Source organism: Nomascus leucogenys, chromosome 4, assembly GCF_006542625.1.
Source record: "Nomascus leucogenys isolate Asia chromosome 4, Asia_NLE_v1, whole genome shotgun sequence".
NCBI classification, from domain to species: domain Eukaryota; kingdom Metazoa; phylum Chordata; class Mammalia; order Primates; family Hylobatidae; genus Nomascus; species Nomascus leucogenys.
The window spans coordinates 93,780,954-93,806,707 of NC_044384.1; the positions used below are offsets into that span (position 1 = coordinate 93,780,954).

The 25,754-nt window shown below is 39.5% G+C and overlaps 1 protein-coding gene across 19 annotated transcripts in view; it reads right to left on the reverse strand.

Moving 5' to 3' along the window:
- Positions 1 to 3,622: 3,622 nt before the first annotated feature.
- The window catches only part of SLMAP (sarcolemma associated protein), a 177,024-nt gene continuing 154,892 nt past the window's right edge, over positions 3,623 to 25,754 (reverse strand). For 13 of the 19 annotated variants that reach the window (XM_003257228.2, XM_003257227.2, XM_003257226.2 and 10 more), the window contains 6 exons: positions 24,874 to 24,948; positions 21,031 to 21,351; positions 20,457 to 20,574; positions 16,364 to 16,535; positions 10,450 to 10,584; positions 4,324 to 6,197 (listed from right to left, as the gene is read on the reverse strand). In XM_003257228.2, the coding sequence (XP_003257276.1) occupies positions 6,105 to 6,197; positions 10,450 to 10,584; positions 16,364 to 16,535; positions 20,457 to 20,574; positions 21,031 to 21,351; positions 24,874 to 24,948 (914 nt within the window). In that variant the 3' untranslated portion in view covers positions 4,324 to 6,104. Of the gene's footprint in view, positions 6,198 to 7,558; positions 7,649 to 10,449; positions 10,585 to 16,363; positions 16,536 to 20,456; positions 20,575 to 21,030; positions 21,352 to 24,873; positions 24,949 to 25,754 lie in introns of all 19 variants that reach the window. The other 6 variants (XM_030811550.1, XM_030811558.1, XM_030811553.1 and 3 more) reach the window with 2 other exon arrangements.

Sequence of the window (25,754 nt, forward strand, 5' to 3'; positions counted from 1 at the left end):
CTTTCTTTCTCTCTTCTTTCTTTTTCTTTCTCTCTCTCTCTTTCTTTTTTTGAGACAGTTTCACTCTTGTTGCCAGGATGGAGTGCAATGGTGTGATCTTGGCTCACCGCAACCTCCACCTCCTGGGTTCAAGTGATTCTCCTGCCTCAGCCTCCCGAGTAGCTGGGATTACAGGCATGTGCCACCACGCCCGGCTAATTTTGTATTTTTAGTAGAGACAGGGTTTCAACATGTTGGTCAGGCTGGTCTCGAACTCCCGACCTCAGGTGATCTGCCAGCCTCGGCCTCCCAAAGTGCTGGGATTACAAGCGTGAGCCACCGCACCCGGCGTCTTTTTCATAGGCTTTATAGGTTTTATCTCAGTGTCCTTGCATGACAGGGTAACAAATCACATAATTTTAAGATTTGGGCTGAAAGGCGCTTAATCTTTAGGGAAAAAAAAGGTCCTGCTCAATCTACTGAATGAGCAGCGTGATAAACACAAACAATAAGAAACGGTGGATACTTGCCTCCATGTGCAAGGGATTTAGATCCATCCAATCCATGCCCCAGCTCGTCAATAGGAGATGCCTTTCAAAGAGCCTGTCTGGCTAAAACACTTTTTCTTGGCTTACAAAAAAAAAAATCCTTAGGCTGGGCGCAGTGGCTCACGCCTGTAATCCCAGCACTTTGGGAGGCTCAGGCAGGTGGATCACGAAGTCAGGAGACGGAGACCATCCTGGCCAAGATGGTGAAACCTGTCTCTACTAAAATATAAGAAATTAGCCAGTCGTGGTGGTGCATACCTGTAGTCCCAGCTACTCAGGAGGCTGGGGAATCCCTTGAACCCGGGAGGCGGAGGTTGCAGTGAGCCGAGATGGTGCCACTGCACTCCAGCCTGGAGACTGAGTGAGATTCCGTCTCAAAAAAAAACAAAAAACAAAAAACCAAAAACCTTCACTAGTTACCCATTACTCGCAAGTTACAGTTCAAACCATTTAACAGGGGAAAACTCCAGGAGAGTACACACAAAGCCTTAAAAATGCTTCCCAGTCATAATGCCTTTTTAAAGAAAATCAAGATCAGATCTTAACGGTTTTCAATGACATGTGCTTCAAGAGAAACCAGACCCATTCCTTAGATGATCTAGAAGGGAAACTTACCTTTGGCTCTGTAGCCAGATATCCCCAGCTTGGAAGGTTGAGTGGTTGAAGGTGAGAGGAAATGCACCCAATGCTTCTATGGTTCCATAGGCTCCAATGTCTTCTTCTATTACACTGTATTTTAATTGCCAGCTTCCTTGCCTGTATTTCACCTCCATACCAAAAGCTCTATGAAGATAGGGACTGAGTATTGTCAGGATCTGGCACAGTGCCTCATTATCAGACACTCAATAAGTATTTGTTAAATGAATGCATATGAAACCACTGAAACCTGGAGACACAACATAGAGTAGCAGAAAAAGAAACAGGCCAGGCGTGGTGGCTCACACCTGTAATCCCAGCACTTTGGGAGGCTGAGACAGGCGGGTCACCTGAGGTTGGGAGTTCAAGACCAGCCTGACCAACATGGAGAAACCCCGTCTCTATAAAAATACAAAATTAGCCAAGCGTGGTGGCACATGCCTGTAATCCCAGCTACTCGGGAGGCTGAGGCAGAAGAATCGCTTGAACCCAGGAGGCAGAGGTTGTGCTGAGCCGAGATCGCGCCATTGCACTCCACCCTAGGTAACAACAGTGGAACTCCATCTCAAAAAAAAAAAAAAAAAAGAAACATCTTGGTTCTCAACTTTATTATATGATTCCAAGTAAAAAATTTTCTGGATTTTTTCCTGGATAAACAAAAAGATGGGATAGGATTGTTAAAAGTTTCTCTAGCATTGTAATTCTATGAATATATGTACAAAGCATTTTTAAAATTATAAGACTCACTGTTAAGTGAACACAGCAGAATTCCTCAGTGCAAATGAACATTAGCCCCTTTAAAGATGGGGGTGGGTACTCTGACAAGTTAATTACTCATTCAACTATGAAAGCCAATTTGGAATTTTTTTTAGCTTAAAAAATTTATACAAGCAATACATATTTATTAATTACTAAAAATAAATTAGAAATCACAAAAGGGAGGCTGAGGCGAACAACAGCTTGAGTCCAGAAGGTTCGAGACCAGCCTGGGCAACATGGGGAAACTCCATCTCTACAAAACAATACAAAAATTAGCTGGGTGCGGTGGCACATGCCTATAGTCCCAGCTACTTGGGAGGCTGAGATAGGAGGATTGTTTGAGCCCAGGAGGCAGAGGTTGCAGTGATCTGAGATTCACGCCATTGCACTCCAGCCTGGGCAACAGCGTGGGACTCTTGTCTCAGGAAAAAAAAAAAAAAAAAAAAAAAAAGAAAAGAAAATCATAAAGGTGGAAGGCAATTTAAGTTTACCCACAATCATACAAAGACAACCACTACTACCAGTCTGGGTATAAATCTTCCTAAGTTCTCCTGTTACAAACATATCTTGTATGTTTACATTTCTTTTCCTTTATAAAGCCAGGGTTATTTTATACTGGTAACCAGTTTCTTTTTACTTAATATAGTATGAATATCTTTCCACATACTTTGTAACCACAGTAATCTATAGAGTGGTAATATTGATTTATTTAACCAGTGACCCACTTAGGTTGTTTATCTGTCACTATGATAAAAATGCTACACTACCATGTCCTAGTAAATTTTTATGCACATAATTATGTTCTCAAAAATCCAGGAGTGAACTTTTTGGAGCAAGGCTGTAATTTTTAAGTCAGAAGCAAGGTTGCATTTTTTTTTTCGAGACGGAGTTTCACTCTTGTCACCCAGGCTGGAATGCAGTGGTGTGATCTCGGCTCACTGCAACCTCGGCCTCCCAGGTTTAAGCAATTCTCCTGCCTCAGCCTCCTGGGTAGCTGGAATTACAGGCACCCACCACCATGCCCGGTTAATTTTTGTATTTTTAGTAGAGATGGGGTTTCACCATGTTGGCCAGATTGGTCTCCAACTCCTGACCTCAGGTGATCCACCCGCCTCTGCCTCCCAAAGTGCTGAGATTACAGGTGTGAGCCATTGCACCCAGCCAAGGCTGGAGTTTTAACTCAGTTGGTTTGTATGCAGTTTTTTCTCTTTGGTAGCAGACTCCTATCCTTTTGATAGTAGATAAATAGTCACTGGAAGCAGCCAAGAGTCACCAGATTTTGGTCAAGTGTAGTGATTAAAGTGAGAGATCAAGTAGGCAATACTAGTTTTGGTTGAAAGCCTCTGACTATAGGGCAACGTGAATGGTTTTCACATGTAACTCAAAGTGGCTCTAAAGGCAGTAACAACAGGAATTCCAAAACCATTGTCGGCAATTGGTTCATCACCAAACCAAGCATATTACTTCCAAAAGAGTGAACTATGAAGGTGACAAACAGAGCTAGGTGATAATGCTTTCTCAGGATTCATAATGTTACACACATATCTCATTCACACACAAATTCTGAATGGTTGAGTCAATCAATTCATTTAATTAAAGTAGATGTACTGGCTTACCTAAAACTTTAATATTTGCAATATTTTTTCAGTATGACATTCTCATAAAAACGTATTCACCACTTGAATGGTACTTCACATACATTATCTTTTTAATGTTCACACTACTACCACAAATATAAGTATTATTCTCCCCATGTTATAAATGAGAAAATGAAGACTCAGAGAAAATGTGATTTGTGCAAGGCAACAACAGCTGATAAAAGGTAGAACCAAGATGCCAATACAGATCTGTTTTGCTTCAAACACCACGTTCTTTTTATTTTCTAACCCTGCCGTGTAGCACCTTTGAATAATTCTTAAATGTATCATTATAGGGTTGTTCAATTTTTAGCTGCAATGCTTAATACTTCTTAATGACTCTATTATTACCAGTGAATAATCCTATTCTTTATTTAACGTGGAAGTGAACTGAACAAAACTGAAGGTATTGCTTATGAACAGACTTATTTCTATTCTTGAGGAAAACTGGAAGTAACTACAAAAAGCCATTTATTCCACTTGAATGAAGTAAATATTGATACTAGACCTTGCATTTAAAGAGACCAGTCTAGCAAGTGACTCTCATTTTAACAATAACCATATTAAAAGAGAAAAAAATAGAGCAGTAAGTTAAACAAAAGGCTAATAAAACTTGGAGGAAACAGCTAAGTGTTTTCTTTTAAACCTGAAGAATACCAAATGTATGTTATGTTGCATAAAGAGTCATGTCAAGAGAAGACTATTAACAACCCAATAGTAGAGTCAGCATTAAGAACTTCAATGATATTCAACTCAAACATGCGTAGGGAGAGTAAAGTTATTTTATTAAATCATGCACGTCACGTGTGTTAGTGCAAATAGTTTAATCTGTACTCCAGAAATTCTATTGTATTTTATATCTTTACAAAATAGATTTAAAACAATTATTTACTTTAAAAAATGTAATTCTGAAGTTAAGCATTTCAGAACAATATTTGCAATAACCTATATACAAGAGGTACTGGGTACCACTGGCATATTAGCATTCTGTGGTGGAGTGGCTTCCTGCAACAGAAAATGATGAAATGAACTATATGACAGTATTTTCTACAAGTCATTTGTGACTAATTCCTCCATAAATCTAGTGATCCTCCCAACAGCAATCTCAAATAGCTTAAAATATAACCTTTAAAGTATAAACAGTGCCTGCCAAACATCACAAGGCAAATTATACTCTAAACTCCTATTTCAGTATTTGGCTAGACCTGTGGATCGCCGCAGAACATTCAAGCCAATTCACTGACATTCCCTCCCGGTCTTCACTGACTGAAAAATTTAACTATGTGATACTTTAGGATATTCTATGACCTAAATAAACTTTATTGACATAACTATGATGCCGCACAAAACCATGGCTAAACTTTCACTTGTGTTTTAAATTTGTAACATCAAGCAGTGTTTTTAGGTGCTTCATTGTGCACAGAACACTATTAATCTTGGGAATGGTGCTTTTCATTAACAGAAAGTCCCAATTAACAACAATAAAAAGAAAATAACCATTTGCATACCCAACCAGGAAATTTGTTGGTAGGTACAACAGCTCGCCTTGAACATGAATTAGCTCTGACACATCATAAACCAAATTAGGTCAATACAAGCTTATCTAAAGAGATATTAATACTTTCTTCAGTTAAACATGCTTGGAGGAATAGATGATAGAAAAAAAAAAATCATGCTTCCTAAAATGCTGTATATGAGAAAGTAACTTGGCTTTTAAAGAAAAATATCTCTTTAAATACATGGTTTAATAAATTACATTCCAATTGACTCAACAGTTTGGTTGACTGCACTGAAATTGTGTAATTACTATGTTTTTGCTCCCAGAAATACTTCAGTTTGCTCAAGAAAATACACTCTCATGGAAAGTTTTTCAAAGTTGATGTCCTCCACATCTTCAAGTCACATTAAGGCTGAACAAGCGTGCACATATTCCCCAAATTATCACCATAACAGTTTATTTTCCAAATGTATTTTTCCTTAAAAAAAAAAAAAATCCACGCAAATATTTCTAAGTCTTGTTCCCAATAGCTCAGTGGTTTTATAACAAGTAAAAATGGCGTAAATATGTAAAAAATATATATATATGTGTATATATTTCAAACTGATAGGCACTGAGCACACAGGGCCTCTCTTCCCATGTATGTATTGGTTGTTTGGTTTGGGTAGTTATCAAATCAGAAAAATGAATTATCTGGTGATCAGAATTCAGAGTAAAATACTCATAAATTTAATGTTATAAATAATCTGGTGTACCAAGAAGCCTACTTTAGGCCACCATAATATTCAGAATCTTAACATACTAATTTAAAAATTACATGAAAAATTGCAAGCAAATTATTGCTTACAGTAGAATAAAGTCACAATTTTATATCTTCTTTATAGACAGATACATTTTATATAATTTAAAGCAATGACCCTACAGCTGTATTCTTGTACTTCTGCTGTTTTAAGAGGTAAAGAGGAAGAAAATGGTTCTGTTTGTCCCCAGCATGAGTGTGATGCCAGCTTCTAGAGGGAGGACGGTGTACAGACTCAAGGAACGCTCTCATGGAGAAGCTCTGGCCAGACCTGGCACGTACAGCACGATGGCTGTTACTGCAACCAGGGCAGCCAACATGGGCATCCAGGGCCAGGGTTTCTGTGTGGAAAGAAACCAAGAGTCAATATCACATTCTCCCCTCTCTTTTCATACCTATTAACCCCTTGGTTCCAGAGAGTCCTGAATACTTAACAGAATATTGGAAAAATCTTATTTTTGCATCATAAAAATAAAGTTTGAAAAGAAAAAAAAAAGTGAAGGAGTGCAGGTATGAGGAGAGTCATAATAGCAGGACCACCAATTTGGAAGTCTAATACGTCCCAAGAAAGTCCTGGGAAGTTTTCAACTTTGTTACAGTTGAAACTTAATAGTGACTTCTAAGAAAATTTGTGGGCTCTGCCTGCTTTATTTACTCTGGTATCCATATATTCCAATATAACTGATGTATATAGACACCTGTAGTGTGTTTCTGCCTAAAATGTTTATTTCTTGATAAGAACCAGACTCACATGTTGGGATATTTTATGCAAGGGGATAGTGGCTAAGGTGATAATGGTCTAGGCTTTTGTCCTCTAACTTGAAACCACAGAAGACAAAATCAAACAGGGTTCAAGATGGAGAAGTAACATTAGGGATCGTGCCTGTCTGATAATTCTGGTAAAGACTCTGTTCAGTGTAATAAAGCCACATGATCACCGCACATGCTCTACTAACATGCATGCCAGTTAGAAACAAGCATGGATGGGCTGTTGCCTGCTAGCTTTTAGAGGGCTTTATAAGATCAACTTGCTTTGGTTGACACTTTTATTTTTACTTGTATTCCAGGAGTGTTATTGAGAAAAACTGGTTTTTAAAGAAATATTCTGATGTTGCGGGTCAGGGCTCAGAAAGAAATGGGATACGTTTATATCCTTGCAAGTACATAATAGGGTTGAGATTGTGAGCCAATTGTTCATTATGTTAATCTCATTATTTTTCATCTTCATAGCCATAGTATAAACAGGCAAAGGGTTGAAACAAAGAAAATCTACACTATGAAAAGGAAGAGGATAAGGAGGAAGGGGAAGAAGGCTGGCTGAAAACTTCAAGGAGGCAAACTCTTCATTTCTCATCCAAATCTGATTAAACACATAATTGGAAAGAGGGTACTAATATTGCAGAAATTCATAGTGCACTCCAGTTTGCTAGAGATAAAGACTCAGTTAATGGAAGCATATTAACAACTGGTTAGGTTGGAATTAACTCATGGTTAGCATTACTACAAAGTAAACAAGACAAAAAGTTATGGGATTAGTTGACTGTTCAGTTCATTGGTATGACACAAATACACGGCATACTAAATGAAGGGTTTGCTTCAGGTAACAAAATACCTGTGTGTTCTTGCCATGCACTATATTACAAATATGGCACAAAAAGGTGACGGGGACAAACAGACAAGGACTCAACAATAGTGCTTGTACCTTTCTCTACCACAATGGACCGAAACACCAAAACAGGAAAGCCAGGAATAGGCCGATGAATACGGCTGGGACGGGTTGTAATATGGAAGGCTAAAGAAGGGAAGGCATATTAAAATCATTTTATGCTATGAAAATAATCAGATAAGAGGATTCAGACCCCAGTAGGGTGGGAGGTAGGAAGAAAGAATGAAATAATAGAAGTATACCACTCAGGTTTTACACAGATTCAAACATTTTAAAGACATCTAACACAATCTGATAGACTGTGGTATGCAAGTTGGGAAACTATCAAGTTTAAAAGGAATAGCTAGGAACAGCTAGGCTCAATGCCTGTAATCCCAGCACTTTGGGAGGCTGACGCAGGTGGATCACCTGAGGTCAGGAGTTTGAGACCAGCCTGGCCAACATGGTGAAATGCTGTCTCTACTAAAAATACAAAAGTTAGCCAGGCATGGTGGTGCATGCCTGTAATCCCAGCTACTCCAGAGGTTAAGGCAGGAGAATTGCTTGAACCAGGAGGCAGAGGTTGCAGTGAGCTGAGAGCGCCACTGCACTCCAAGCTGGGTGACAGAGCGAGACTCCATTAAAAAAAAAAAAAAAGAAAGAAACAGTTGAAGACAATGGGCAATGTGGGTGTACCTAACATTCTAATGAAATATAGTACATGAAGACAGAGCAGGCCGGGTGCAGTGGCTCATGACTGTAATCCCAGCACTTTGGCAAGCTGAGGTGGGCAGATTGCTTAAGGCCAGGAGTTTGAGACCAGCCTGGGCCACATGGCAAAACCCTGTCCCTACAAAAAATACAAAAGTTAGTTGAGCATGGTGGCACACATCTGTAATTCCAGCTACTTGTGAAGCTGAGGTGGGAGGATTCCTTGAGCTGGGAAGGTCAAGGCTGAAGGGAGGTGAGATCACGCCACTGCACTCCAGCCTGGGTGACAGAGCAAGACCCTGTCTCCAAAAAAAAAAAAAAAAAAAAAAAAATACTGACAACACTTCACCACCAGCTGATGCTCTCTGCTTGACAGTACACTATTTTTGCTCGATACCTGAAATTCATTATTTGACAATGTACTCCCTCAGCAATGGTTAAGGTTTATTTTATCCCTCTAACAAATTTTTTTTTTCAACCAAAGCTCTTTTGCTTATTAGATGATACTGCTTTCAAGCTTAAAAATAAATGCCCTGTAATAATACGTGCTTCCCAAATCAGGCAAGAGATTTCACATGTAATAAAGGTTTGGTATATAAAGACAGGCAGGGCTGGACACGGTGGCTCACACCTGTAATTCCAGCACTTTGGGAGGCCAAGGCGGGCAGATCACCTGAGGTCAGGAGTTCAAGACCAGCCTGACCAACATGGAGAAACCTCATTTCTACTAAAAATACAAAATTAGCCAGTTGTGGTGGTGCATGTTGTAATCCCAGCTACTCGGGAGGCTAAGGCAGGAGAATCGCTTGAACCCGGGAGGTGGATGTTGCGGTGAGCTGAGATCACGCCACTGCACTCCAGCCTGGGCAACAAGAGCAAAACTCTTGTCTCAAAAAAAAGAAAAAAAAAAAGGCAGCTGAGTCTCAGGGCTTTCAATTATGTTACCAGAATATAATTAATTTTTAAAATGGAAAGAAAATTGCTACAATGAGTGTTATTACAGAGTAATATTTTAGTACCATAAGTGCTATATCACAAAAAAAGGAAATTCACCCCTAAGGTGAATTGTAGCTATAAATAATAATAGGAAAGTTACTTTTGAAAAGGTTCTAAATAGTACGGGGGGATCCATTCTGATTATGCTAGATGTCTTCATGGGTTAATTTAGCAGTAGACTGAAATTCCATAATCCCAGGGATATGAACTAACACAAAAGAGAGAAGTAACCAAACCATTATGATCTGATTTTAGAAGAGTTATGTAATCTACATTTTGAAAAGCAAATGCAAACAATTTTTCCTTAGCATAAAGCCTCTACACCCAGTTCATCAACTTCTAAAAGGCTTCTACCTAAGCAGCAAGCCTTTACTATCTACAAACTAAGACTTTCTTTAGCAAAGGACAGTTGGACACAACTCATGAGCATTCTGTGTGCAAATGAGTAACAGGATGGCCATGCAACATCACTCTTTTGTACTTGTGCTGCAAGGTAAGCGCAGTGGCTTCCTCCATAGGAAGTATGTGGCTCACGCACACTGCAGTGTCCAAGCCATGACAGTGGTTTTAAATAAGTCAGAGCACAACCAACCACACTAAACATCTATCAGGGCCCACAAAGGTAACGATCACCAAAACGTACAACACAACATTTATTTAGTATAACATCTTTTTAAAGACCATCTGTCTTTCTAGCAAATGAAAAACAAAAAAAATTAAACTCAATTTATACCAAAATGTTCATCTCTTTCTCACAGCCCTACAGAAACTCACCAAATATTTTCTAATATTTACAGAATGACAAAGAGACGTTAAGCTTTTTAGAAATTGTGCCTCAGTGAGAACATTATTGGTATAAGAACAACATGTACTACCCTCTCTTAAATGGTGGTACAATGCTTCATTTTCCAGCAGGGGAGAAACAAGAGCCAGATGATAGCTTAGTGACAGAGCTTCAGACTCATCTGAGAAAAGCTGACAGTTCTTAAGCAAGCTGCTTTATTGCAAACAAGGCTCTTCCTCCAGGCAGTCCTGAGGCTCTTCTAGGAGTATAGGTTAAAGGTACAAATTCTTACTCAAAAATCTGACAGCACAATGATTCTATCATGGAATCTCACAATGAAAAGCCTATTTCATTTGTACCATTTGCTTCACAAATCAGTGATAAAGTCCTCTGAAAATCAATTTCAATCTCTCATGTGCTTCTCAATCAAAGCTAAGCCAAGTTTGCAAAGACTTACATTATTTCCTTTCTCTCGGAGCAGCTTCAGGTTGTTTTTACACTGTTTGAGCTCATCTGTGATTGACTGCTTTTCCTGCTCAGTCATTTCAAACTTCAACTTCAGTTCTGAGAGTACAGTCTGTGTCTTTTCATACTAAAAGCAAAGAAAAAAAAGTGTGCAGATTCAACTTAAAATGGGTATGAAGTTATGGTTCTAGTCAGGCTTATAAGCCAGACCCTATTTAGTCACCTGGAACACCAAAGTCAAGTCTTTTTGTTTAAGGAGGAATAACTTGCACTCATAAGAAGTCTTTTGGCCAGGCGTGGTGGCTCACACCTGTAATCCCAGCACTTTGGGAGGCCAAGGCGTGCAGATCATGAGGTCAGGAGTTTGAGATCAGCCTGACCAACATGGAGAAACCCCATCTCTACTAAAAATACAAACATTAGCTGGGCGTGGTGGTGTATGCCTGTAATCCCAGCTACTCAGGAGGCTGAGACAGGAAAATCGCTTGAACCCGGGAGGCAGAGGTTGCAGTGAGCCAAGATCATACCACTGTGCACTCCAGCCTGGGTGACAGAGGGAGACTCCATCTCAAAAAAAAAAAAAAAAAAAAAAAGTAGTCTTTAATGTTGACTTTATTCTATGTAAGAATTTTCTGGCCCTGGAGTTAAAAAAATTAAGAGTAATCACCATTTTGTCATCTGTTTTTAATATAAAGGATCACTTTTTCCACCAAGTGAGCTATAGGAGAAAAGGAAAATTTCAAACTGAGCAAAAGAAAAGTAGGAGAAGAAAAATTCCATAGTCAATGTTAGGAAGCCTGAGTTTATATCCTAGTAAGGAGTGTCAGCCAAGCTATTTTAGTTTTCAAGTAAAAAGTATTAATTCCCAATAGGTTTCCCTTTACCCAGCATTACTGGGTATTAAAGTGTTCTGGATAAGTGAATTTTCTAGGCAAATGAAGCAAAGAAATGTGTCTGAAGTACCGACCACTATGATTTGGAAATTTCTATTTCTCCACTTAAAACAGGCATCGGCTGGGCACGGTGGCTCACACCTGTAATCCCAGCACTTTGGGAGGCCAAGGTGGGCGGATCACCTGAGGTCAGGAGTTCGAGACCAGCCTGGCCAACATGGCGAAACCCCATCTCTACTAAAAATACAAAATTAGCCAGGCATAGTGGCGCATGCCTGTAACCCCAGTTGGGAGGCTGGGGCAGGAGAATCGCTTGAACCTGGGAGGTGGAAGTTGCAGTGAGCTGATATTGCACCACTGCACTCTAGCCTAGGTAACAAAAGCAAAACTCCATCTCAAAAAACAAAACAAAAAAACTTAGGTTATCAAGCTAAGTCATTTTAAAAAATCTGTTTCTGGTAGAAATTTTATTTTTATTTTATTTTTTGAGATGGAGTCTAGCTCTGTCACCCAGGCTGGAGTGGAGTGATCTCAGCTCACTGAAACCTCCACCTCCCAGGTTCAAGTGATTCTCCTGCTTCAGCCTCCTGAGTAGCTGGGATTACGGGCACCTGCTGCCACATCTGGCTATGTTTTGTACTTTTAGTAGAAATGGAGTTTCACCATGTTGGCCAGGCTGGTCTTGAACTCCTGGCCTAGGGTGATCCACCTGCTTCAGCCTCCCAAAGTGCTGGGAGGGCAGGCATGAGCCACCGTGCCCCGCCTGTTTCTGGTAGAAATTTTTAAATAGCAAAACTTATCATTTTCTGTTCTGGAAAACAATTCACTGTATATACTTTGACTTTGAGATAGAGTCACATCTTTTTAAAGACCATGTGCCTTTTAAAGGTGAGACCAATGTGAAACATAGTATGGCTTACTCCTACTTTAAATGGTGCCTGGAGGCTGAAATTCTAGGCTGGTTCCACTTCTAGATACTGCATCTTACACGCAAACTGGGCTCACAGTCAAAGAGCAGAGATTGTTCTGCTACTGGCTGTGCCTTTGTCTCCACTTCCACTACCCCACTCTGCCATCTCTCTTTTTTTTTTAGACTGAGTCTCACTCTGTCACCCAGGCTGGAGTGCAGTGGCATGATCTTGGCTCACTGCAACCTCCTCCTCTTGGGTTCAAGGGATTCTTGTGCCTTAGCCCCCCGTGTAGCTGGGATTATAGGCATGCACCACCATGCCTGGCTAATTTTTTTATATTTTTAGTACAGATGGGGTTTCACCTTGTTGGCCAGGCTGGTCTCGAACTCCTGACGTCGAGTGATCCACCCACCTCAGCCTCCCAAAGTGCTGGGATTATAGGTGTGAGCCACCGCAACTGGCCCTATTCTGCCATCTCTGAAGGTTTTAGAAGGAAGATAGACAAGGATTGAATATAAAATAGATATACCACGGGTAAGGTATACCAGAAAGGTTCCTCCTTGTCCCTAAATGTAGCTTATGAGGGTAGAAAGTTTCCAGTTCCTCTCTACTTATATCCTAGAAATTCTTCAATAAAGGAAACCTTTATAAAGGTGCTTCTGAAAAATGTAAACGCCTTGGAATGACTAATTAGGAGCCCATCATCATGCTCAACAAAGATAAATATTAAGAAGGAATATAAATGTATAAAAACATTAGGAGAGATGGGGCTTAGGGTCAACACAGAGGTCAACAGAAAAAGAGAAGAAAGATATAGGTACAGAGAGGGAGGTAAAATATGAAAGAAACTCCCTGTTACCTAACAACATTCCCACAACAAGCCTAGATAGTATGCCAGAGAATGAACTAAAGGAGTACAATTCATGGACTTTATGATAGCTTTTTTCAGTTGATGTGAAGATCTGTGGACTTCCTTCCAGAAGGCAGAAGATTACTGGCATACTGCCAAGGCAAAGTCATTGTACCTACACTAGTTTCTGCAAAGTGGAACATAATAAATTCTCAATGACCCATGATCTGATTCTTAACAGGGACTAACAAAGAATAAGTAAAGAGTACTTTGTTGACAAGTTTTCTCTTACTTTCCTTTTCCACCATTCTTACATCTAGTCTGCCCTGTGCACCAAAGCACTTATTTCTCCATTGCAGGAGTTGTGAAGCAGAACCACAGGAAGGCAGCTCAACCAGGGGGATCCTGTTGCTTACCTCCAGCATGTGAGGCGGTGGCAAGGACTCTGGCCCCATGGCAAGAAGGTAAAGCCAAATAACTTTCTTGAGTCAGTCTTTGCAGGGTGGACTGTGTGCTCAATGTTTTAGGAATTTTTTTTTTTTGAGATGGAGTTTTGCTCTTGTTGCCTAGACAGGAGTGCAATGGTGTGATCTCGGCTCACCACAACCTCCGCCTCCCGGGTACGAAGCGATTCTCCTGCCTCAGCCTCCCAAGTAACTGGGATTACAGGCATGTGCCACCATGCCTGGCTAATTTTGTATTTTTATTAGAGACAGGGTTTCTCTATGTTGGTCAGGCTGGTCTCGAACTCCCGACCTCAGGTGATCTGCCCACCTCGGCCTCCCAAAGTGCTGGGATTACAGGAGTGAGCCACTGCACCCAGCCTATAAATTCTTAAATTACAGATATTCCTACTAAATTAAAATATAGTGATGCTTTCTAAAGTCAAATATAAAGATGATACATCATTATTTTCTTTTAATACTGAGGATTAAGATTTACTTTTTTTTTTTGAGATGGAGTTTTGCTCTTGTTGCCCAGGCTGGAGTGCAATGGCGTGATCTCAGCTCATCGCAACCTCCGCCTCCCGGGTTCAAGCGATTCCCCTATCTCAGCCTCCTGAGTAGCTGGGATTACAGGCGCATGCCATCATGCCTGGCTAATTTTTGTATTTTTAGTATAGATGGGGTTTCATCATATTGGTCAGGCTGGGCTTGAACTCCTGACCTCAGGTGAGCTGCCCGCCTCGGCCTCTCAAAGTGCTGAGATTACAGGCGTGAGCCACGGCGCCCAGCCAAGATTTACTTTTTGCATGTACTTTTTCTTTATTGAATATTCATATAAAACCTGCCACATATATAAATTTTAATTTGTGCAACAATGGTCACCTACTGCAGCCTTGCTTGGCTATCATTTTTGCTCCATCTTGCTTTCTAACTCTGAGGTGACAAATGAGCTTGGTCCTGATTAAGAGGGAAATATCACACAATATTACCAACACCTTTGGTTCTTCTTCATAAAAAGAATCATATCTGGGCTTGCTTAGCTTGTAATATTTTAGTTTGTTACAGTGCTGAAAATACATAATTAGATACTGTGTATATTAAGTATGATTCTATGACAGAGAGGAAGACAAAGGGGAAATGTTGAAGGGGAATATATGTGCATTAATAAAAGGCAATAATTCATTTGCAGTGGATTACACAGAGATAAGAACCTCATTAAAGAACATTTTAGTTATAGTATATAGCTATAACTAAACTATAGTATATAGTATACAACATGTTAACATCTGGACAAACAGAAAGAGAGCAATTTCACATTACAAAGGAGTGTGATGACTACACATCATTTCACAATGGAAAACAGTGAACAAGAAAATAGAAAAGAAACATACTGACAAGATCAGACATATTTTTAAATGTGCTGCATTTAATGCAATCCAAGACTATCAACAATTTAGATGCTGTGACAACATGCCACTGCCATTTGTGGAAACAGTTAAAGCATTTTGCACCGATTACTCAGTGACCAAAAACAGGCAAACAAGTAATGCAACAAAATGGCTAATGCGTTCATAGTAACATACAACAGAATAATCTTCCAACCACAGCATTCTTCCCAGAGTTTGAAAGAATTATGGCATATGGACTGGAAGGACACAAAGTGCTTACAGTATTAAATACTAAGATATTTACTTTGGCACAAAATTTGTGTTCCAATCAAATAAAATGAGATTTCTTCTAAAACACATATCTTTAGGAAGGTAAAAATGAACACATTACAAAATCAGTATGTCCACAAGAAAATAAAAAATGTTACAGTATTTTTTCATTAGGAACAAACATGAAGACAGAAGAACAATCATTGCCAAATTCAGGACACTACAAGGAAAGAAAATTGCAAACAAAAACTGCATTGATTAAGCAGATCTTCTAGAAACAACTTTGGGAAAGTTCATTATTAAAGACAAAGAGTTGTCTTCAACTTCCTTCTAATTCATAAAGAATCCTTTTAAGAAAGTCTACAACTGGGGTGGTCCCTGATCTGTAGATCAAGTTGTATCAGGCTTCTCCATTCCCCGAGCTGGCCAGGAGTCAATGCAGGGAGTGGTATAAGGCCAGCAGGACTGAAGGCAGCTCTTACTGCCCTGCTGTCAACTTCAAGGCTTTGGGAAGTGCACCTCTCTTGCTCGGGAAGAAATTGGGTAGGGTTTCTGTTCCAAAATCAACTTTTATGACTTCAACACAAATTTTTAAAAAGCCACTCAATTCAAGGTTTTAAGCAGAATGACATGAAAAGTGAGCATGCACATTTATGAATAAGGTGAAAAGGGGGTGGGAGGAAGAAAGTAAAAGGCCACAGAACATGTGTTTGGCTGGCTGCCTGGCTATGAGGTGAATTTTAAGTAACTTTTCAGGCCATATTTACCTGAGGGTTTCAGACAGCATTAGAGTATGGCCTCAGTTTGCTTTCCAAAAGTATGCTAAGTTACATACGATACTCTCTTTGAAAGTTAAACAATAGATCAACAGACCTGGTACAAAGGGTTTCTCATATAAGTAACTGGTAGAGAAAAATTAAAATGTAGTTTTGTATATTATATTTTTGAGACCAATCCTACTGAAGAATTCTCTATATATGGACCATGATATGCAGCTAGAAATCACCAAGCAGAGATGTTCCAGGTATCAATTTTGTGACAGGTAATGTGACTTCTGCTTCCCTTTATTTCTAACTAGCATGGATATCTGATTTGCTTTTGGCTTTAAGTCCAACCATAATTGGGCTCATAATGTCTTTTCGCTTTACCTCTTTCTGCACATCCTTTGCTTGGTTTTCAGCCTTACTGAGAAGAGTTTTTAAATCAGCTGAATCCCGAAGATGCTGTTCTTTCAAGGATCCCACTTGATTCTCAAGTTCTTTCCTAGACATTTGAAGGATGCTGAGATCACTGGTAAGCTCTAAACTCTGCTTCTGAGAACTGCAATATAAATATTGACAGATGGTTATTCACAGGTAGAAACTGGACACAGAAGGAAGTCCAGTTTCTTATACATTTCACTAGAAGGGATAGAATGGATTTCAGAGAAAAAAAGAAAAGTATAAAAAAGAATGAAATATTTTCATTCAATAAGCAAAAACCATCAAAACACTAACAAAATGCATGTTTAAAAGCGTGTCCCATCAAATATACACAAAGGTTGAAATTTTAAAAACAGAAATAGGAGGTAATTAACTGCATATTTTGTTGTATCAAATTGTATTAATTTCATCATGAAAAGATTCAGTGTAGATCTTCTACAGGAAAAGAACACACATGTTTCAACAATTTCTTGTAAGTTTAAATACTTGACAAATAGAATGGAGGTCAGAAACTTAAAGCTTAGGAGTCACTGTCAATTCAAGTAAAGATAAACCTGTGCAAATCAGAAGACACACCAAATTGAGAAAAGAGCATAAGACAAAGAAGTAGGAGGCTGAGTTCTAGACCCCTAGCTCTGCCACTATTTAGCTGGGGGATGTTAAGCAAGTCACTTAACTGGTATATTTCATTTTCAGAGTAAACACATCCTCAGCTCTTAGACCTATACCAGATACCATGTAATATAGACATAACTAACACAAGGAGAGTCTCAGTGCCCATCACTACCAAATAACAGGATTGAATTCATTAACTTCTGAGGCTATTCCCAAGGTTAATAAATTCTATGATCACTTTGTTTTTTTTTTTTTTTTTGAGACAGAGTTTTGCTCTTGTTGCCCAGGCTGGAGTGCAATGGCGTGATCTCGGCTCACTGCAACCTCCGCCTCCAAGGTTCAAGCAATTCTCCTGCCTTAGCCTTCTGAGTAGCTGGGATTACAGGCATGTGCCAACATGCCTGGCTAATTTTATATTTTTAGTAGTGACAAGGTTTCTCCATGTTGGTCAGGCTGGTCTCGAACTCCTGACCTCAGGTGATCTGCCTGTTTCGGCCTCCCAAAGTGCTGGGATTACAGGTGTGAGCCACCACAGTCTCTATGATCACTTTTATAACTGGATGTTAAAAAAATCTGACTTGCAACATATGTGGAGAACAGCTTGATATGTGTGAACAGAAATTCCTTCTTCAATTCCTTCTTCCATAGCCCAGACAACAGAGAATAAAAGGTCTGTACAGTATAGCTGTGTTAGGGAATTTGGCTCCCATAAATAGCTAAAAGAGTATAAGGTTTTCAAGGTGACAGTTTTACATCTTTCAGAATGGATCATTCAAGACTCAGACTCACTACTGTAACTGAATTACTACAGAGTCTGAATCCCATTTTGATTGTACGCTTCACAGATTCTTTGAGGTGGGTCTGATGTTGTCAAGCCAATACAGCTAGGAATTAAATGGCACACAAGACCCTGTAAAGGAAGACCAGCTTCTAAATACCACTTAAATGCTGGCGAGGCTTATCAAGCAAATTTAGGGCATCAGAAAAGTTTAAGCAAAATAATTAATCTGTCTTAAATACTTTATGTGAGTTTAGGCAGATGATCTGACCAATGACTTATAGGCCCCCTTTCTGGGGCCTAATATTTTTAAACCATATGCTTCTACTCACTAGGAGTTTGTAGGCTTGCTTCCCAACACTTAAAATTTGAAATAATTGAAAACAGTTTTTAAGAATCTGCCAGATTTCAATTAATCACATCTTAAAAATAAGGGATCTAGTCTGAATCATTAAAATATCAATAATTTCGGCCGAGGGCAGTGGCTCATGCCTGTAATCCCAGCACTTAGGGAGGCCAAGGTCAGGAGTTTGAGACCAGCCTGATCAACATGGTGAAACCCCCTCTCTACTAGAAATACAAAAATTAGCCAGGCATGGTGGCACACACCTATAATCCCAGCTACTTAGGAGGCTGAGGCAGCAGAATCACTTGAACCTGGGAGGCGGAGGCTGCAGTGAGCCGAGATCATGCCACTGCACTCCAGTCTGGGCAACTGAATGTGACTCTGCCTCAAAAAAATAAAAAAAAATAAAAAAAAATTTATGAGCTGAGTATGGTGGCTCATGCCTGTAATCCCAGCACTTCAGGAGGCCAAGGCGGGCAGATCACCTGAGGTCAGGAGTTTGAGAACAGCCTGACCAACATGGAGAAACCCCGTCTCTACTAAAAATACAAAATTAGGTGGGCATGGTGGCACATGTCTGTAATCCAAGTTACTCAGGAGGCTGAGGCAGAAGAATCGCTTGACCCCAGGGGGTGGAGGTTGTGATGGGCTGAGATCGCACCACTGATCTCTAGCCTGGGCCACAAGAGCAAAACTCCATCTCAAAAAAAACTTATGGCCAGGCGCGGTGGCTCACGCCTGTAATCCCAGCACTTTGGGAGGCCGAGACGGGCGGATCACAAGGTCAGGAGATCGAGACCATCCTGGCTAACATGGTGAAACCCTGTCTCTACTAAAAATACAAAAAAAATTTAGCCGGGCGTGGTGGCAGGCGCCTATAGTCCCAGCTACTCGGGAGGCTGAGGCAGGAGAATGGCGTGAACCCGGGAGGCGGAGCTTGCAGTGAGCCAAGGTCGCGCCACTGCACTCCAGCCTGGGCGACAGAGCGAGACTCCATCTCAAAAAAAAAAAAAAAAATTTATGTATATAGCTATATATGAGATATGTATAGATCTCATATACATATATTTATAATTTTGACCTTTGTTTTGTCCCCTTCATATTTTGGAATTGCTTTTACAAAGCTTTTTACATCTTATAAGCAATGTAAAACATTTTTTATTTTTATTCATGTTTTCTTGAGACAGGGACTGGCTCTGTTGCCCAGGCTAGACTACAGTGGTGTGATCATGGCTTATTGCAGTCCCCACCTCCTAGGCTCAAGTGATCCTCCACCTCAGCCTCCTGAGTAGCTGGGACTACAGGCCAGGCTAATTTGTTGTATTTTTTGTAGAGATGTTGTTTCATAATGTCCACATCCGGCTGGAATAAACCCATTTTAAACTTAAATATGGTAAATTGTGGTGGTAAAATAGGACTTCACTAAATTTGCTGGAATAAATCAAATGCATTCACTGATTTGCTTGTCAAGTATTAGATACTAGAAAGATTTAACTGGTTTCAGAGAATTATTGGTCTTATATATTATTACGCTTCATACAACCCTATTTGAAATTCAAAGATTAATTTATATCTTTTGGTAGCACAAATTCCATTTTTGTTTGTTTGTTTGTTTGTTTGATATAGGGTTTGGCTCTGTCACCCAGGTTGGAGTGCAGTGGCATGATCGTGGCTCACTGCAGCCTTGACCTCCTGGGCCCAAGCAATTCTCCCACCTCAGCCTTCCAAGTAGCCGAGACTACAAGCACACATCACTGTGCCCAGTAAATTTTTGTATTTTTTTGTAGAGACAGGGTTTTGCCACATTGTCCAGGCTGATCTTGGACTCTCAGGCTCAAGCGATCCTCCCACCTCAGCCTCCCAAAGTGATGGCATTACAGGCGTGAACCACCGCACCCAGCCTTACAAATTATTCATTATAGTCACTTCCTGATCACCCTTACTAAAAGAAGAGATCACTGGTGTGAAAGAAAAGCAGTTGATACTTGAAATTTATTAGTTTACAGGGCAAGTTCAACTATGAATTACAGACTTTTGTTGTTTGTTCAGGGTTTCTTTGGGACATTTAATGAATCTGTATTCCATGAGTACAAGGAAAGGACATGCAGGATAATGGTGGTGGCAGGAAAAAAAAAAAGCTGAAGTATTTATTCAGTATGGTTAACCTGCCAAATAGCCAAACAGAGATGGGCTGAACATTTGCTCCTGTAAAGTATTTAAGTATTAAAATTAAATTTAATTTAGATGAAAATTTAAGATAAAGAAATATTTTATATCTGAAAAACAGAGTTCTTGCGTACTTGTGCAATTCTTTTTCTTGCCGTTGCAGTTCTGATGATAGCAAAACATTTTCCCTTTTTAGAGAATGGCATTCGGTTTCCAATGCATTCCATTCCTTTCTCAACTTCTCTAGTTCACCTAAAATAGTCCCAAAACATATTTGTTAATACAGAAATATAACTTCCATAATACTTCAAAGGATAAAGGAAAAGATTACAGAGGAGAACATACTTTTCGCCCCCTTAAAACCAAGTAGATTTTACATGGTTAATTATTTGATTCCTGTTACTTTGCATGTATACCTCAAGGACTGCTATCAGCTTATATTTGAACAATAGTATTTTTTTCCACTTCACTTTTATAAGACAAGCAATTTTTAACAATTTTAAAATAAAATATAAAACCGTAAAAAAATATAAACTTAAGTAGAACTTGCAGACTTGAAAATACATTTTTAGCTCCGATTTAAAAACACTGGTTTATACAACTGATAGCTAACAAAGAAAAAAAAAGCCTGCATGTTTTTTTTTTAAACAAGTTATGAAGTTATCATTGTCAAAAGTTAAGAGCTTTATGTAAAATACATTTATTCACCTTGCAACCTTGTTGCTTCTTCTCTCTGCTGGTCCTCACACTGTTGACATCTAAGCTGAAAACTGTTTTGCAGACTTGTGATTTCTTTCTCATATTCAGACGCTGCTTTCCGCCACCGCTCAAGCTCAGCTCTCACCTTCTTAAGCTCTTCTTGTAAAGAAGCAATGTCAGTGTCCCGCTCAGAGGCAGCCTTTTCTGCTGCTTGATGAAGGAGCAAAATTTCGTCTTGGGCACTAAGCAATTGATCTCTAGTACTTGTGATTTCACTGTCCTTCTCCTCCCGGAGATTCTCAGTATCGATGTGTAACCTCTGCAATTGGGCTGCAAAAGTATATCCATCATTTTCTTGGCCCATTAGAATTAGGAATAAAAGAATAATCCATACAGGATTGTATCTAATGCATAACCTGGGTTGTCAGAGCTGTTGCTTTTGATTAAAAAAAAAACCAAAGTGATCTTTATCTCCCCAACACACAGAAAATTACTTCTGACATTCCTTCTAGATTTTTTCCTATGCATTTATACACATGTAAAAACAAACATTAAATAGGGAGTGATCACAATATATGCAGTGTTCCCTATCCTTCTGTTGACAAAACTCTTTCAACAAAAAAACAGTTATAGTATATATAACTTATTTGCCCAACCCTTTATTTTTGACATTTTAGGCTGTTCAGTGTTTAAACACTATATACGATCCTTTTTTTTTTTTTTTTTTAGGGTGAATCCTATGTGTAGAATTGCTTGGTCAAATGGCAAGCAATAAAAGCAATAAACAGTTGATGCTCTTGATTCGTTTTTCTGCTCAAATGTCAATTCTTTAAAGAGGTCTTTTCTGATGACTCATCTGAAAAACAGCTCACTGTCATTCTCTGGCTCTTTACTCTGCTTTATTTTCCTTTGAAGTCCTTATTGGACATCATATTATCTATTAATTGGCTTATTGTTTATCTTTTCTACTGGACTGTATACCTCATGTGTGTAGGGCATTTGTTTTGCTCACAGCTGTCAGGTATTGGGGATACCCCCAATATCTGACACAGTAAACAATCAAGAATTATTGGTTGAATTAATGAGTTAATAAAATTAATACTGCCTCATTGAAGCGTTTTATATATATATATATATATATATATATATATATATATATTTTTTTTTTTTTTTTTTTTTTTTTTTTTTTTTTTTGAGACGGAGTCTCACTCTGTCACCCAGGCTGGAGTGCAGTGGCGCAATCTCGGCTCACTGCAAGCTCTGCCTCCCGGGTTCACGCCATTCTCCTGCCTCAGCCTCTCTGAGTAGCTGGGACTACAGGCGCCCGCCACCACGCCCGGCTAATTTTTTTTGTATTTTTAGTAGAGACGGGGTTTCACCGTGGTCTCGATCTCCTGACCTCGTGATCCGCCCGCCTCGGCCTCCCAAAGTGCTGGGATTACAAGCGTGAGCCACCGCGCCCGGCCGAAGCGTTATATTTTTTAAAATACCTGGTTTTGTGCTCATGACCCAAACTGGAAACAATCTGTATAAAATCAAACTTAGTGCAGAACAAGAGAATTAATATTGGTTACCATATTATAAGGAAATTGTAGATTTAAGAAGTTCCAAAGGAAAATAATTAATTATAAGAGGATTTAGGGATGGGAGAAAGGGAGGTTGCTACATAAGTAAACATTACGATATTAGACTTTCTAAGTTTGTAGGAAGGACCGAGAGGTAACAAATTTGGAATCTGAAAGGGCACAATGGCCAGAGAAGATGATCATGATTTGTTGATACAGTCGTGAAATACACATGCTGGCACTAGGGGGCACTCAACGATGCCTGGGCAAGACAGGTTTAAAACAAAAGGCAGCATTATGTCACAGAACCTTTAGGAAAAATTGCCCCTACACAGTCTACGATGAAAATAGAGATTCAAATCAGATTTACGTAAATTAATGGATAATGACATTAAACTACAATAGGAGTTTTAAGAGCTTTCAATTTAAAAACACATATGACACACCCTAGAAATTCTAATTTGACCAAAATAAAATTCTAATTTTAAATAACTCAAATGTTCCACTCAAAAAATAAGACCCCAAAGACTAGTTTTTCTCTGGGATATTTTTGGGCAAGTATCTTGGGCCTCATACAATGACTCTCCCTTCTCTTCTGAATAGTGATTACTTGTCCATTTAATTTCTTCCCCACCTATCTCTCAAGCTAAAATTTTAAAACAACATTGGCTCCTTCTTTGACAAGAAGGCAAATTAATTTTACTTTAGGAATTTTACAATGGCATGGGAAAGGAAGACCTCTCCTGGGGTATCATACAATTTCCTCATAATATACCAGGAGCTCCAGCTTGAAGTAAACACTCGACAGGCAGGTGTCTTTCTGGAAATTTCTGTAATAACCCTGCAATAGCCCAGACAAATAAATAGCAAAATAGTGATAAGAAGAACAGCCATTATCAACGAAAATCAGTGCAGAGACTATTATCCTATTCCACGTGATATATAATTTTTCTTGAGGCCAGGTGCAGTGGCTCATGCCTGTAATCTCAGCACTTTGGGAGGCCGAGATGGGTGGATCACGAGGTCAGGAGTTTGAGACCAGCCTGGCCAATACAGTGAAACCCCATCTCTACTAAAAATACAAAAATTAGCTGGGCATGGTGGCATGTACCTGTAGTCCCAGCTACTTGGGAGGCTGCAGAATCACTTGAACTCGGGAGGCGGAGGTTGTAGTGAGCCAAGATCGCCACTGCACTCCAGCCTGGGCAACAGAGCAAGACTACGTCTCAAAAAAACAAACAAACAAAAAAATATTTTCTTGCAATACAAGTGTGTCTGAGCATTAGATGTCAATATATCTACACCAGCCATCAATATATACATATACCAGCAAGCTCAAAGTGCTGATGCACAGAGTAGCTCAAACAGATTTTCTATCCAAAGGCCCTCTGTAGGAACTCACGACATAACTCAGAAAGTGACAGTCTTACCAACTCCAAATCTTCACCTCTGCTTTTTCCATTCTAAGTGTCTAATACGGGAGTACTGGACAATCTTCCCTTGAATTTTCTTTAAAAAAAAAAAAAAAATAGGCCAGGTGCAGTGGCTCACACCTGTATCCCAACACTTTGGGAGGCCGAGATGGGCGGATCACCTGAGGTTGGGAGTTTGAGACCAGCCTGACCAACATGGAGAAACCCCGTCTGTACTAAAAATACAAAATTAGCTGGGCGTGGTGGTGCATGCCTGTAATCCCAGCTACTCAGGAGGCTGAGGCAGGAGAATTGCTTGAACCTGGGAGGCAGAGGTTGCGGTAAGCTGAGACCGTGCCATTGTACTCCAGCCTGGGCAACAAGAGCGAAATTCTGTCTCAAAAAACAAATAAATAAAGCTCCACCAAGAGCCGTGTTGAAATGTGAGGTTCTACAGAATCAAAGCCATGAAAAATGGGGACTCTCTGCCTTCTTAATTTCCATTTCATTTTTTTTTTTTTTCTGAGATGGAGTCTTGCTCTGTCACCCAGGCTGGAGTGCAGTGGCGCAATCCCAGCTCACCGAAACCTCCACCTCCCAGGTTCAAGCAATTCTCCTGCCTCAGCCTTCTGAGAAGCTGGGATTACAGGCATGCATCACCATGCCCAGCTAATTTTTGTATTTTTAGTGGAGACAGGGGTTCACCATGTTGGCCACACTGCTCTCGAATTCCTGACCTCAGGTGATCCACCCTCCTCGGCCTCCCAAATGCTGGGATTACAGGCATGAGCCACTGCGCCTGGCCTCTATTCCTTTTGAATCACTAAAAACAAACACACAATAACAATCTCAAAGAGCCTTGGGGTCTTCCATACCTTGAAGAACCTGTATTTGTTTAGTGGATTCCTCAACTTGATTTCGATAGGCTTTTCTTTCTTCTTCCAAAAGAGCTAAAAGTAAAAACACAGTATCTATTAATAGTTTTGTGAATTAATGAAAGTACTCAGAGTTAAACAGCTGAAAATTTCTTTTAAGATTCTCTCCTAAAAGATTATTGAAAGAAACAAAAGTTAGGCAGTAAGTATTATCAGTATTAGCAGTTAGTTTAAAGATTTTAGGAGCACAGAACTGTAGTAAGTAATAAATCTATTCAACTGAGTAGTGGAGTTTTCTGGACCTGGTATCACCAAGACAATATGTGCTTTTCTTAACATGAGAAACAGTCTTGATAATTGTTAATCAGCATTTTGAACTTAATTTTTTAAAAAGACTTAAAATACTCATATTTACGTCAAGCACATAGTAAACACTAAACTAAATAATTGCTATTTACTAAATATTTTTTCATTGTAATTTAATACATTAGCCTGGATCCTCCAAAAGGTTCAAGTTAACTGAATACCAATTCTAATTTCTTTGAGAAGCAGGAAAGGAAAGAAGTAGTAACAAGAAGTTCCTAGTTCCCTCTTGGGATGTAAATCTTCCTACTAGGCAGGAAGGCCATCTTGGAGAACATGAGGACTCCATAGTCATTCCCTTTCTCATTTTAAGACTCTTTGAGATACTAATTGTCTGCAACCAGGTAGTTACTATGAATGATACAGAAACGTAAGCTCTAGGGAACTGCACAGACTCCACTGGCTTACGACCTATAGATAAGTGAGCTACTAGAAAAGAATGTGGCCAGGACATTAGCTAACATTAGGCATAAAGAAAATTTAGAAATTTGAGTTTTCCTTCTGTTGTACTTAATATG